Raw genomic sequence first — 13,410 nt, 5'->3', positions numbered from 1 at the left:
TAGCTAGTTTTAAGATTTTGAGAACTGGGGCAGAAAAGAAAAATTTATGAAATATTCCATACCATATTACAAAACAGAATGACTGTATATGTCTAAAGAGGCACCAGGGGGACTTCCCTGGTGGTCCAGTGGTTAGCACTCCGTGCTTCCATTGCAGAGGGCACAGGTTCGATCCCTGGTCCAGGAAATAAGATTCCCACAAGCCACACAGCGTGCCCCCCACCCAACCCAAAAAAAACAAACAAAAAAGAGGCACCAGTGAATGGGGCGTGGTTTCCCTCTAGAGCATCCTATACAGATTCGGTGACTTCATGGGAAAGAAGGCCTTGGAACCATTTCATTAGAAGGAGGCTTTATACCATGGGCTCTTGAGGGGTCTAGATGCCTCCTCCACCCCATCTAGTATAGAGGCCTTACAGGGGAAGAACAACTTTGTGGAAAACAGATCATTCCATTGCCATCTGTCACCTTTTTTGTCTTGGTGACAAAATTCAGAAGTAAAAATTCACCTCCCCTCCTAATTCCTGCTTTCTAAAGTCACTTGATTTCATAAAAATAAGGTTTTAAGCAATAATCAGATGGGTAGAGGGTTCCCAGCGATGATGATGTCTAGTTGTGGTCTTGTCTGTTTGAAACAGAGGCTCCTCCAGCCTGTAGGTGAGGGGGTGGGGAGAAAGGATGAGGGGCGGGGTGGGATAGTGCCCGGGGGTGAGGGGTGAAGAGAGGCAGGGTGGGGAGAAAGCACCGCAGGGCTGAGGAGAGGGGCCGCTCAGGGGCTTGGGGTGGAGCAAGGGTGCTTAGAGAGCAGGGAAGAATCTAGTTTTCCTGAGGAAGGCTGGTGTCCACGAGCGTGAGGAGGGTGGCAGGAAATGGGGGGAAAGGGTTGAGGGCAGAGGAGCGTCATCTGGTCCTGAGCGCCAGCAGGACGCTGGGCTCTGGGGCGTCTCCTGAGCTCGCCGCCCTGATGATGCCCCTACCCCCGGGTTGAGCAGGTCCTTCCAGCGTCAGGCTGTGTGCTCCTGGGTGAGTGACCGAGCTCGGGGCTGGCCGCAGAGGTGATCACAGGGGAGCCTCGGCATGCATTGATGGAGAGGGCTGCCCGCAGTGTCCTCTGGGACCCGCTGTCCTGGGGTTTTCAAGGAGTAAAGAATAGTTGTGACTTCCCTTTCTCTTGTTTCCTTGATTTTTATCAGGATGTTTTTCGAAGACCAGCCAGGAATGAGTATGTTCTTTCAACAAAAAGTAAGTTTCTCCTTTTTAATTTTTTGGACCACTATTACTATTATAGCCACGCTTAAGTGATGAAAACAAATTTTTCAGATAAAAGTTTTAAGATAATTCTTTTTATCAGTAAGAAGTTTTTTGGTATATCATCAAAAATGAGAAACAAAGCAACCGTCCCCTGAAGCAGAACTGTTCTCCCTAAGGAACAGTTAATGCTGTAAAGCCTATTAATTTTGTTCTCCGAATCACATCACTTTGCAGACCTTCAACAGGTTTCCAGCAGTGTAATCACCCCCACCTCCCTTCACGACATCCCATCACAGATAACTCAGGCCATGGAAAATGAGGAATCCTGGGACTTTGATATTTTTGAACTGGAGGCTGCCACTCATAAAAGGTGAGTCCATGTGGAGCTCGGCAGACAGAGAGCTTGATTCCAAGGGCCGGTGTGGAGAAAGCCACCCAAGGAGTATGGTTTCTGCACAGAGCCAGTCCCTGGTCAGGGAGGAGGCTCAGGAAAGCGCAGCAGGGCGGCAGGTGCGCTGGATCACCAGGGCCTAGGCCTCAACGAGGGGATCAGTGCGAAGCCGAGGGGAGGCTGCCTGCTTGTGACTGCTGCAGAGAGAGCACGCACGGAATGGAGCAAGTGAGGTAACCTCTCCAAATAGCAGAGGTTCCTTTTTCTGTAAAATATGGTTATTAATTTCTCCTGCAGGTAGTGATATGTTGAGATAGCAGCAAAGAGCCCCACTCAGAGCCTAGAACTAAAAATTAGAAATACACAGACATACACATTGATAAGAGCTGTCCCCAGATCTTGGTTGCTGTGTTGGTGACAGGCATGGGGACACCCCAAACTCCAGTCATCCTGATCTGAATGTGGTCACTGAGAGTAGGGTGGGATTGGGATTTTACCTTCAATTTTGTGCCTTGCTGGAGAAGAACGGTCAACCAAAGGCGTGTGGTTGGCTTGGCACACAGGAAAGGGTGTCCAGGCCTGATGCCAGCCAGCGTTAACCTTCAGGAGGGTGAGGTCCGGACCCTGGCAGACAGAAGGCCATTGCAGGAGAGGTGTGCTCTGCTGGCCATGGGATAACTCGTCAGGTCTCATCCAAGTCTGGGTGATGGTCCCCAAGCCAGCCCCTACCCTTGGCTCACGCTCACAGTGAGTCAACCTTCTAAAACATTCTGCGTCCAGGTACCCCACACAGCCAAGAACTGTGGAAAAGAATATTCCCATTGCAAACAGAGCTTTGGGCACCTGGTTTACATACTGGTACGTTGTATTTGTGTGAACTGGGACAAGGCAGGTCTGTTCAAGTCCTGTGAGCCCGACCACCTCTGGATACTGCCTCAGCAGAGCCAAGTTTCTTGATCTTCCAAGCAAAGGCCAGATGCTGGATGAAGGTGACTTCTCGAGGAAGGGCCTGATTTGGTGGCCAGTTCGTCACCTTCTCTGGGGAGACCTCCTCATACTGTAACACCCACCTCCAGATTGTCGAGACCATCACATGACATGTGACAGCATCTGGCTCATAGGCTGTCATCAGGAACTGCTGTTTTCTCCCACACAGGACATCTGACCAATGACATAGGTCCAGCAAGTCCAAAGGAGAGGATAGAGTTTAAGGTGGAACAGGTTTAGCCTGGCAGCATGTTGATTTGAACACTCCACTGGTGTCAGTTGGCGTCTGCATCAGGAAGGGCAGGGTAAACAAACCTCGCCCCAGCTAGTGGGGAGCACCAGGTGAATGCTCCCAGAATTGGAGCTGGGCTCCACCCAAGGTTGGCATTGGCTACCAGGAGAGAGGGCAACAGAGCGCCACCCGCGTGCTACCCATGTGCCACCTGCACAAGCTCCAGTTTGCTGGCCTGCACACTCTCTGAAGTCTGGCTCGGGTTTGCTTGTTGGATCTGAATAGATCCAACACTTTGCCTGTTTCTTTGCTTTGTTTTAACACTGTGGATGTTTTTCTCTATAGGCCTTTGATTTATCTTGGTCTCAAAATATTTGCTCGCTTTGGAGTCTGTGAAGTCTTAAAATGCTCTGAGACAACGCTGAGATCGTGGATGCAAATTATCGAAGCCAATTATCATGCTTCTAACCCCTACCACAATTCTACACATTCTGCCGATGTGCTTCACGCCACTGCCTATTTTCTCTGCAAAGAGAGGATAAAGGTGAGCTGTGTTTGTGCTCCGCGCTTAACAGGCAGGAGCAGTGGGGCGGGCTGCTGTGCAGTGTGACCGCTCAGGAGGGCCCTGCACGGGTGCAGCCTGGCCCGGGAAGGGGGCGGCCACAGGAGAAGTCAGGCAGGAGGCCACGCTGTGGCTCTGGGGAGTTGATAATGAATTCATGACATGACCCCAGCTATTCCGTGGAAGAATAAGGCTGTTTTTCTGAGGGGTCTTACTCTGACCCCACAGGCAAAGTTGGATATGGCCCCTTTAGGGCCCCCGCCTCCCTCAGAGTCAGCGGGGTTTGAGACCAAGTTCATCATCTTTGCCCAGCACTGCTCCCACCCAGGGTCACCTGCCTGGCCCAGAGTCCCATCATCCAAGCAGATACCCACGTCAGAAGCCTGGGGTCATCTTCAGTTCTCTCGTCCAGCCCCCAGCACCTGGTAGGTCATCTGACCTTGCTGACTACAGCCCCTAAGTGTTCTCAGAATCATCTCCTCACAACGCCCCTGCCGCTGTCCCGGTGAGGGCCCCGTCATTTGTCGTCTAGATAGTGCCAGACAAGAACTCCTGGCTACCCGGCCTCCTAGGGAACTCGCTCTGACCATATGGCTCCCAGGAGCAGCCTCCCATCTCCCACAGGATTTAAGCTTTAAACCCCACAGATGGTGCGCACCACTCGCAACACACAGGCCATGTTTGGGCTGTGCTGAACCACTTTAGTTTCCAATGCTCCTGCCCTTGACGTGCTGTTCCCTTTGCTGGCGCCGGCTTCCCTCACATCTCCCCCTGCCCTTCAGGAATCCATATCGGCCTTCATTCCTCTAGGAAGCCCTCCCTGGACTACCCTCCGCCCCCAACTCTGACTGGGGCACCCTCCTCTGTATCCCCACAGCCTCCTGGGCACCCTCCTGATTGTACTGTCCACTCCATTTGGACAGCAGGCTCCTTTAGTAGCCCAGTGCCCGTCCTGCTCCATCACGTCAGCGCAGGGGAGGAAGGCCACTGGTGCCTACTGGTGGCCATTCAGAACTGGCCCAGGGTCTGCCTGGGGGCCATTTAGCAGCTTTAGCTCCAGCTTTGAGGCCATAGGGGGATGGGAGTAGGTCACAGTAAGGAGAGCATCACAGGAGAAAGGTTCCATTCAAGGAATGTTACTCACTGCCCACTCCCAAACCAAGCTTCCTTACGTGCTTGGTTGAAAAGCCTTTTCACGTTGTAAATTATTTCACTGGGGAAATTTTCGAAGCAGCAACTAGACCTGCACTGATTTGCCAAAGTATTTGTGTTATTTCCTTCAGCATCCATCATAAAATGGCACAGAGGGTCCAGGGAGCTCTAGTGCGTGGCCATTTCACTTTCAGAAGTATTGTGTACTTGAGAGCAGATGAATCAAACTGCTGGTTTTGTACCTAAGAAAACAGGGCCTCGTGAGGAATGAGACCACGAGGCATCACTGCCTGATGTCCTGGCATCTGAGGAAGGCCACATGGTGGCCAGGACCAGCCCTGGCAGTCAGCAGAGTGAGGGCCGGTGCATCCCGGTCCCACTTCCTCATCTGTACCTGGGACTAGTTAGCTGTAGGGAGGAGAGCAGCGTGCGGGGGTGATTCCAGCACGTGGACATGTTGAGTCACTCCTCACCCTGAAATGCTATCTTCTCAGAGCTGGGTCTCTCATTTGCGCTTTCCCTTTCCCTCTAGTTTGGTTTTTTGGGTTTTGTTGTTGTTGTTGTTGTTGTTTTAATAAAGGTCATGACTAAGACTGTAGGCAGAATAAGAGTCCAGAGAGAGGGCTGTTTTTATAAAGCATGAAGACAAATGGCAGAGGAGAGATGTCTGTGTCAGTATGGTTCAGCATATAAAGAATACCTAACTTTTGCTGTAATTTATTGATTTTGAACTCCTCTATAGATAACATACAAATATATATTCAGAAAGCTAACTTATTGATTTTTAATAGCATTTACTGATATAATTCACATCATAAAATTCACCCATTTAAAGATAAAACTGTTGAATTTCAATTTAGATAAATTTTACAAGACTGATTTATTAGATATACACCTTCTTTTCAAGTGTTTGTAGAATATTTCCAAAAATGATCTTATACTAGGACACAATTACTGTCTTGATAAACTTCAAAATTTCATAGTCTGTATTTTCTAACCACAACAAAAACTAGAATTTAATAACTAAAAGTTAAATAAAAAATGTCAGTCGCTACACATGAGAAAATATTTCAAACAATTTAGAGATAAATAAGGAAATAAAGCCAAAAAATAACAGTTTAGAAAACAACAAAATGAGAAACCTATGTATCAAAACCTGTAAAATGGGAAGAGCAAAGTGATAATCCAGAATGATTCTTTGAAACAACCAAGAGAATTAAGTTCTAGCCAAACTAATCAAAAACACAGTAAACACAGAAATACACACATTTGAAATGGAGATTAATAGAAGAAAGTACCATACACTTCTGTACTTAAAGTTTTAAATCAAATTAATGCTGGAAGTAGAAAACCAAAAGAGAGGTCAGTACCATGGGAGTTGTTTTTAAACTGTCAACTAATTTCTTCAAAACCTGGCTCCTGACTCAGATGGACAGGTGAGTTCTTTAGCCCTTTAAGGAATTTTTCCATGTTACATAAACCGTTTCAAAGTCTTGAAAAAGATGGAAGACGTCCAGATCATTTTACAAACTCACAAAACCCTGAAATCAACCTGACAAAGATAGCACCAGAAGGGGGGTGCTAATCCCCAGTTAATGTAAGTGATGCATAACTTAAAAAATTATTTCTCTCTTTTATTCAGTAATACTAGTTTATGTTGGTCTAAGTCAATATCTCAGACTAAGGGCATTTTTTTGTGATGGGTCTAGAGACAGACTTTCTGAGGAGGTGACTCCTATCTGTTGAGGACACCCTGTGTCTTGTAAGTCCTTAACTTGTGTGAGACAGAGAATCAGATAATGTTTCCTAATAAACATGCAAAGATGAAACTGTTTCTGAGTGGAGATAGGAAAACTGGGTTTGCTCAACATTATGCTTTTCTCAGAAATCCGAAATATCCTTACCTTAAAGTAACAGGGCAGAAATAAAACTACCCAGAAGGCTACCTTGCTTTCAATGCCATGCCCCAATTTTTAAATGATCTCTTGTTTTCAGCAAACTTTAGATCCACTTGATGAGGTCACTACCCTCATTGCAGCCACTGTCCATGACCTGGACCACCCCGGGAGAACCAACTCCTTCCTGTGCAATGCTGGGAGCGAGCTGGCCATTCTGTATAATGACACTGCTGTGCTCGAGAGACACCACGCGGCCTTGGCCTTCCAGCTGACCACTGGTGATGATAAATGCAACATCTTTAAAAACATGGAGAGGTAAGAACAACGAGTTGGGAAGTATGTTTCCTCTCTTTTTTAAAAACAATTTTATTAAGATATAATTCATGTACTCCACAGTTCACCCGTTTAAAGTGTACAGTGGTTTTTCGTATATTCAGAGTTGTGTGACCATCACTACAATCGAAATTTAGAACATTTCCATCACCCCGCAAAAGAACCTTGAGCTCATTAGCAGTCTCTCCCCATTCCCCCCTCAACTCCCACAGCTCTAGGTCTACTTTCCCTCTCCATAGATTCGCCAGTTCTGCACATTTCATATAAATGGAAGCATCCCCAATATGTGTCTTTTGTGTCTGGTTTCTTTCACTTAGCACGATGTTTTCAAGGTTCAGTTCCTTTGTGTCTTGACATTCCAAGACGACAAAGTATAAGGCTGACACCTCGAGAGACCCAGAGAAGCTGTCACCTTACATCTCTGCCTGGAGGACTCCACTCTGCCCAGGAGACGTCTCGTCATTGTCTCTGTTCACACGTCACTTCTTTGCGGAAGCCTTCCCCGACCCCTCACATTAATTATTCAGTCCCAAGTTCCTTCATTTGCCTGATTCTGGTTTGACTCTTAAGCGCTGTAAGATCACAGTGTCCTATGTCTTCTCTTCCTTACTGTGCCCTCAGTGTCTAGTGTGGGGCCTGATAACTGTTAGGTGGAAGAAGTGATCTGTCATGAGGAACACTTACCAATTTGGATTTTTAAGGAAGACTTTTAAACTTTTAGGGGATTTTTTAAAAAACTCCCTTTTGCCATGTTTTAGAATTTCATATGTGGACTTAAAGTTGGTTTTATTCATAGTTGCCTGTATATACATCAGTTATCTCTGGAAAAATTCACAAGACCCTGATAACTTTGGTTGTCTCCAGGGAAGAGAACAGGGTAGCTGGGGCTGAATGGAGATTGCAGTTTGTACTCTTTGTACCTTTTGAATTTTTAATTATATCATTTCCATCGTCAAAAAATAAAAATTTTAAAGTAATTAAATAAAAACAAGGGCTGGAGGAAGAGGTATCAAGTATGCCCTGTGATTCTCTCAGCTTTCAGAAGGTCTGCCCTCTACGTTTCTGGGCACTAAAATTATTGGGTCTCAAGGTTCCTCTGTGTAGGGTACATTCTTCATAACCCAGACCTCCGTCTTCATTCAGAGAGCTGGCTTTGGTCACCCCTCCTGCATTCCATCATTTTTTATCTTAAGAACTATGTGCTTTTTACTTCAGAACGACAACACCGTGAGCATTGTGTCTATAGTCTTACCCATAAGCTTCTGATTTTAACTTCTGTTTAGGTTCCCCTTGCTAACAGCAATCTAGGCAGTAAAACCTTTAACTTCCACATTCTTTTAAAGTATGCCCTGCCACTGACTTCCAGTGCATTAGAATCTTAGCCACAGTGGACATGTGTCCTAGATAATAGCTTGTTTTCAGGAGCATCTGTCTGGTCTGGGTCCGTAATCGGCAGCAGCCTCTCTCATTTGTTGTCTGAAACAGGAATGACTACCGGACGCTGCGCCAGAGTATTATCGACATGGTCTTAGCCACAGAAATGACAAAGCACTTTGAGCACGTCAACAAATTTGTCAACAGCATCAACAAGCCCTTGGCAGCATTAGAGGAAGATGGGGTAAGCGAGCTGATTGCAAAGGGAGCCTGTGTTTGGGGCCCTTATTCCTATGTGTTGTGGGGAAGCATGGGCCTAGGATATCACGAGTGTTAACATTACCCCCATTGGGCTCACTGAATTTAATTTCCATTGGTTAAAAAGTTAAAGTACAAAAACTTGGCAGGAAAAAAAAATAGGATATACAAAAATAGATATGAAAACTCTGAAGGGAGGGTCAGGTTTTAGATAAACTACCTTTAGATGGGTGGCCCATTCCTGCGCCCTTTCTCAACAATTGCCCCCTTCCCCTCTTCTTGAGCATTTTGGGGTCAGTTGGAGCCCATGAGGTCTCTCACCAGCCACGCCCTGCTGTGCATATTCTGTGGTAGCAGCAGCTGTCCTCTGTTGGTCTGTGTCAGGGGAGGGTGGGGTTGGGAAGGATTCTGTATTTGGACCACAAGGGTGACATTATCGTTGCTCCTCATTTTTGGATTTGAGGCATGGAGTCCAGAACAACTTGCTGGCAAGGAGAACATTAAACCTTTCCCCAGGCAGGAGACCACAGCTGAGGAAGAGGACCAATCTGAGTTCTCATCCTAGTTCTCCTTCACCATTTCCTTGTCTGTAGAATGGGCATAATAGATCTCGAGGCATAGGACTGATGGGCATGGCACAAGGTAGGCACTTAATAAATGGTATCTGTTATACTAGATTCATGGTGAGAGCAGCACCTAGAGAACATGCTCTTCTCATGAACCCTCCTCCTTTGAGGCCCACGTGCCTGCCCTACCACCTACCCCATGTGCACTGAACATCTCGGCACCAGCTCACAGCCTTTTCCACATTCCTCCTCCCCAGCGCCTGTCACCACGCACAGGGATGACTTATCCTCAGGCTAGGATGACAGCTCCTTGAATTCTAGCTCTACTTCTGCAACTCATTTGCTAGGCCATGGCTTTTGACTATCCCTGGCTTTCTAGCTTATTACCCTTCACACTTGTTCCTGTTTCACCTGATTTGAAACCTGTTGAGAACTCTGCTCCCTTCACCCTTCCCTGTTCTCCAGTTTGTCAGTCTGCCTTTGACTTCACTCCCTTTGCAAGGACTTGCAGAGCAGAGGCACCCACACCAGCCTCTTTTATTGACTCATGCCCTGCCATCCTGGAGAGGGCCGGTTATTGCCTGGGCTACTGTTCCTGGCTGACCCCATTCCCACAGAAAGAAGTCTTTCTACATACCTCGTAGACTTGGTTTCCTGCATCTATTCTGGGAAGTTCCCAGACTTAGCTGAGTCTTCCATTCCACTTGACAGTCACGTTTCTCATCTCTGTTGTCGGTACTTGGAGTTACTTCTGAGAGACTGGATATGAGTAACCAGTGGGTCAGAGCAGGGACAAAGTATCATGAAAGAAAATAGTTTCCAGCTGGCAGTACTGTAGTCACACACCTGAAGAGAGAAGGGTCAGCACAAACCTGGTTGGCAGTGGGAAACAAGGAGAACTACTGAGGACACTCCCACTGTCCACTCTGGCACTCTCCAGGAGACTAGGCAGCCTAGGCTGAGGATGCCTCCTACCCATCTTGATGGTAGATCTGTCCCCACTGAGACAGGATCATCAGGCCTTCTTAGACTACTGTGACTACTCACAGAAATCACATGACTGACTCCTTTGGAAAGTTGCCTGATGGGCACAGAATCAGAATGAGGAGATGCTTGCTCATGTCTTTTACCATGTTCTTTGCCCCAGTACTCCCTCTTCCAATCTGAATTTGCTTCAGGGGGCCAATAAGCAGAGAGTCCCTCACACCATGGATTGAGATTCCATATCCAGAGGGGCTCCTTGTGAATCAGATAGCATGTGGTACTGTGAATAGACAGAATCCAGGACTAAAGGTAGAACTTAGGTTCTTATCCTGGCTCAGCTGGGTAGCTTTGGATAAGTTTCTTCACCTCTCAGAGTCCCAGTGTTCTCATCTGTAAGATGTAATAGTAAATAATACTGATTTTCATGCCTACCACAGGACTTTTTTGTGAGCGCAGACCAAAAGAGAATGACTAAGTCCTCTGTACACCATAAAATGTTAGGGCAGTGTTTAGGAAGTATCACTATATCTGACACAGTCTTGGTACACGGACAGCTAGTTCCCAAGATCATACCTCTCACAAAGCTAGGTGATTGGAGATTGGCGTGTGAGAAGCAGAGCCCCTGGTAGACTACAAGATGCTTTGTTATGAGGGCGGAGAAATCTTTTATTTTTCAGTTCACTCTGTTTTTTAGTGAATATAATAAAAGATAAAGCCAGTCTTTGAGTGCTTACCAAGGGAGCATGATAGACAGAACAGAAAGAAAAGGTAACTGTGAGAAATAGAGTGAGAGGCAGAGCCAAAAAGAAGAGGAAAGGCAGATATGCCAACCTCCAGCGCTACCCTCTACTTCTGTGTCCTGCTGGAATCTTACTAGGCCTTGGTTTTCCCGTCTGTAGAGTAAGGGGCCAAGCTCAATCCACAGAGTATCCTCAGCACTGTTTTGTGAGATCCTAACTTGTAGATCCTGGGCAGTGCCTTATTGTGGTTACAGTGGGACCACAGGAGTAAAACAGCTTGGTACCTGGGGACCCATTTTGATTGCTTTGAATTCCACTTATGTTTTAGGAAACTGATAAAAATCAAGAAGCCATAATCACTATGCCCAGAACTCCAGACAACCGCTGTTTGATCAAACGAATGCTGATTAAGTGTGCTGATGTGTCCAATCCCTGCCGACCCCTGGAGCAGTGCATTGAGTGGGCCGCACGTATCTCAGAAGAATATTTTTCTCAGGTAAGATGCAGCTTCTTAATTCCTTAAGTACAAGAGAGAGAAACACCATAAGGACCATAAGAAGTAATGGACTTAAAACTAGGAAGTAGAGTTCTAAATGAAAGTCTGTCCTTGAAGAACATAGCCTGTATTACAGGCTTACTGGTTATAATTCTATTAGTTTTCCCTTGTCTGAAAATGTATTTTATTTTGCGTTCATTCTTGCCAGATATTTTCACTGGATATTTGACATTTTCTCCTAATAGTACTTTAAAGATGTTAATAACACTGTTGTCTGCCCATCATAGTTTCTCTGGGTAGGAAAAATTTCTTATGAGGCAGAAAAAAAATTAGAAAATATAGTGGCTAAAATTTTTCCAAATTTAGTGAAAGATACATACATACAGATTTAAGAAACCCAGCAAATCCTAACCCATGCCCAGGCACGTCATAGTTAAGCAGCTACAAGCCAAAGATACAGAAAAAATTTTGAAACCACCCAGAGAAAAATGATAGATTACTTATAAAGAGAACAGTGATTCTCATCTTTTATAAATTCATGTCAGAAACTATGAAGGCCAGAAGACACTGTGGAACAACATCTTTAAAATGCTGTTAGGAGAAAACTGTCACCCTAGAATTCTGTATCCAATGAAAATATCCTTCAAGAATGAAGGCAAAAGAAACACATTGTCAGACAAGGAAAAGATAACAGAATTCATCACCAGTAAACCTGCAATATAAGAAATGCTAAAGGAAGTTCTTAAGGCTGAAAGGAAATGATACTGGATATAAACTTGGATCTTTCTTTAGGAAGGAATGAAAAGCACCAAAAATGGTAACTAGCAAAACCACAATGAAATATCACCTCATATCTGTTAGAATGGCTATTATTATCAAAAAGATAAGAAATAACAAGTGTTGTCAAGGATATGGAGAAAAGAGAGCCCTTGTGCATTGTTGATGGGAATGTAACTTGGTGCAGCCGGTATGGAGGTTCCTCAAAAAATTAAAAATAGAACTACCCTATAATCTAGCAATTCTACTTCTGGGTATTTATCCAAAGAAAACAAAAACACTAACCCCAAAAGCTGTACACACCCCCATGTTCATTGCAGCATTATTTACAATAGCCAAGTTGGAAACAACCTAAACATCTACTGATGGGTCAGTGGGTAAGAAGATGTGGGTGTATGTGTGTTGGGTGTGTGGGGTGTGTGTGTGTGTGTGTGTGTGTGTGTGTGTATATATATATACACATACACACATGCATGCAATATTATTTAGCTGTTAAAAAAGAATGAACTCTTGCCATTTTTGACAACATGGATGGACCTTAAAGGGTTTATGCTAAGCGAAAAAGACAAATACCATATGATCTTACTTATATGTGGAATCTTACAGAGAACAGATTGGTGGTTGCCAGATGAGTGAGTTGGGGTGCAAAATTGGTGAAGGGAGTCAAAAGGTACAAACTCCTAGTTATAAAGTAAATAAGTCATGGGGTTATAATGTACAACATGGCAACTGTAGTTAATACAGTACTGCATATTTGAAGGTTGCTAAGAGAGTAGATGTTAAAAGTTGTTATTACCAGAAAAAAATTCTGTAACTATATATGGTGACAGATGTTAACTAGGTTTATTGTGGTGATCATTTTGCAATATATGCAAATATTGAATCATTATGTCGTACACCTGAAACTAATATAGTGTTGTATGTCAATTATAACTAAATAAAAATAAAAAGACAAAACACTTTAAAAAATGGTAAACAGCTGGGTAACTATAAAAGATTTTTTCCTCCTTTTAATTTCTCTAAATACATAGAACTATTTTAAGCACAAATTATAACATTGCATTGTAGAAGATAAAATAATTGAAATCATACAGAATATGTTCTCCAGCCACAGTGGAATTAAATCAGAAATCAGTAACAGTAAGGTATCTAGGTAAACACTGAATATTTGGAAATTGACAACACATTCCTAAATAATCCATAGGTCAGATAAAGGAAATTAGAAAATATATAGAATTAAATGTTAATGAAAGTATGTTAAAATTGTGGGATGCAACTAAAAGTGATTAGAGGGACATTTATAAGTAGAGAAAAAGCCCTAAAGTTAATGACTTAGATTTCTCTTTAAGAAACTAGAAAAAGAAGACAAAGTAAACCCAAAGTAAGTAAGAAAGAAATAATAAATATAA

At 44.5% G+C, this 13,410-nt stretch overlaps 1 protein-coding gene across 4 annotated transcripts in view; it reads left to right on the top strand.

Annotated features, from left to right (window-relative positions):
* The window catches only part of PDE8A (phosphodiesterase 8A), a 191,136-nt gene that overhangs the window by 158,883 nt on the left and 18,843 nt on the right, over positions 1-13,410 (top strand). For all 4 annotated transcript variants that reach the window (XM_059912385.1, XM_059912382.1, XM_059912383.1 and 1 more), the window contains 6 exons: positions 1,194-1,242; positions 1,486-1,621; positions 3,207-3,405; positions 6,571-6,788; positions 8,292-8,424; positions 11,057-11,224. In XM_059912385.1, the coding sequence (XP_059768368.1) occupies positions 1,194-1,242; positions 1,486-1,621; positions 3,207-3,405; positions 6,571-6,788; positions 8,292-8,424; positions 11,057-11,224 (903 nt within the window). The remainder of the gene's footprint in view (positions 1-1,193; positions 1,243-1,485; positions 1,622-3,206; positions 3,406-6,570; positions 6,789-8,291; positions 8,425-11,056; positions 11,225-13,410) is intronic.

The sequence above is a fragment of the Balaenoptera ricei genome, chromosome 2 (assembly GCF_028023285.1).
Source record: "Balaenoptera ricei isolate mBalRic1 chromosome 2, mBalRic1.hap2, whole genome shotgun sequence".
Lineage (NCBI taxonomy): Eukaryota > Metazoa > Chordata > Mammalia > Artiodactyla > Balaenopteridae > Balaenoptera > Balaenoptera ricei.
The sequence above is the reverse complement of the archived record's forward strand: the minus strand, read 5'-3'. Positions and strand labels throughout refer to the sequence as shown.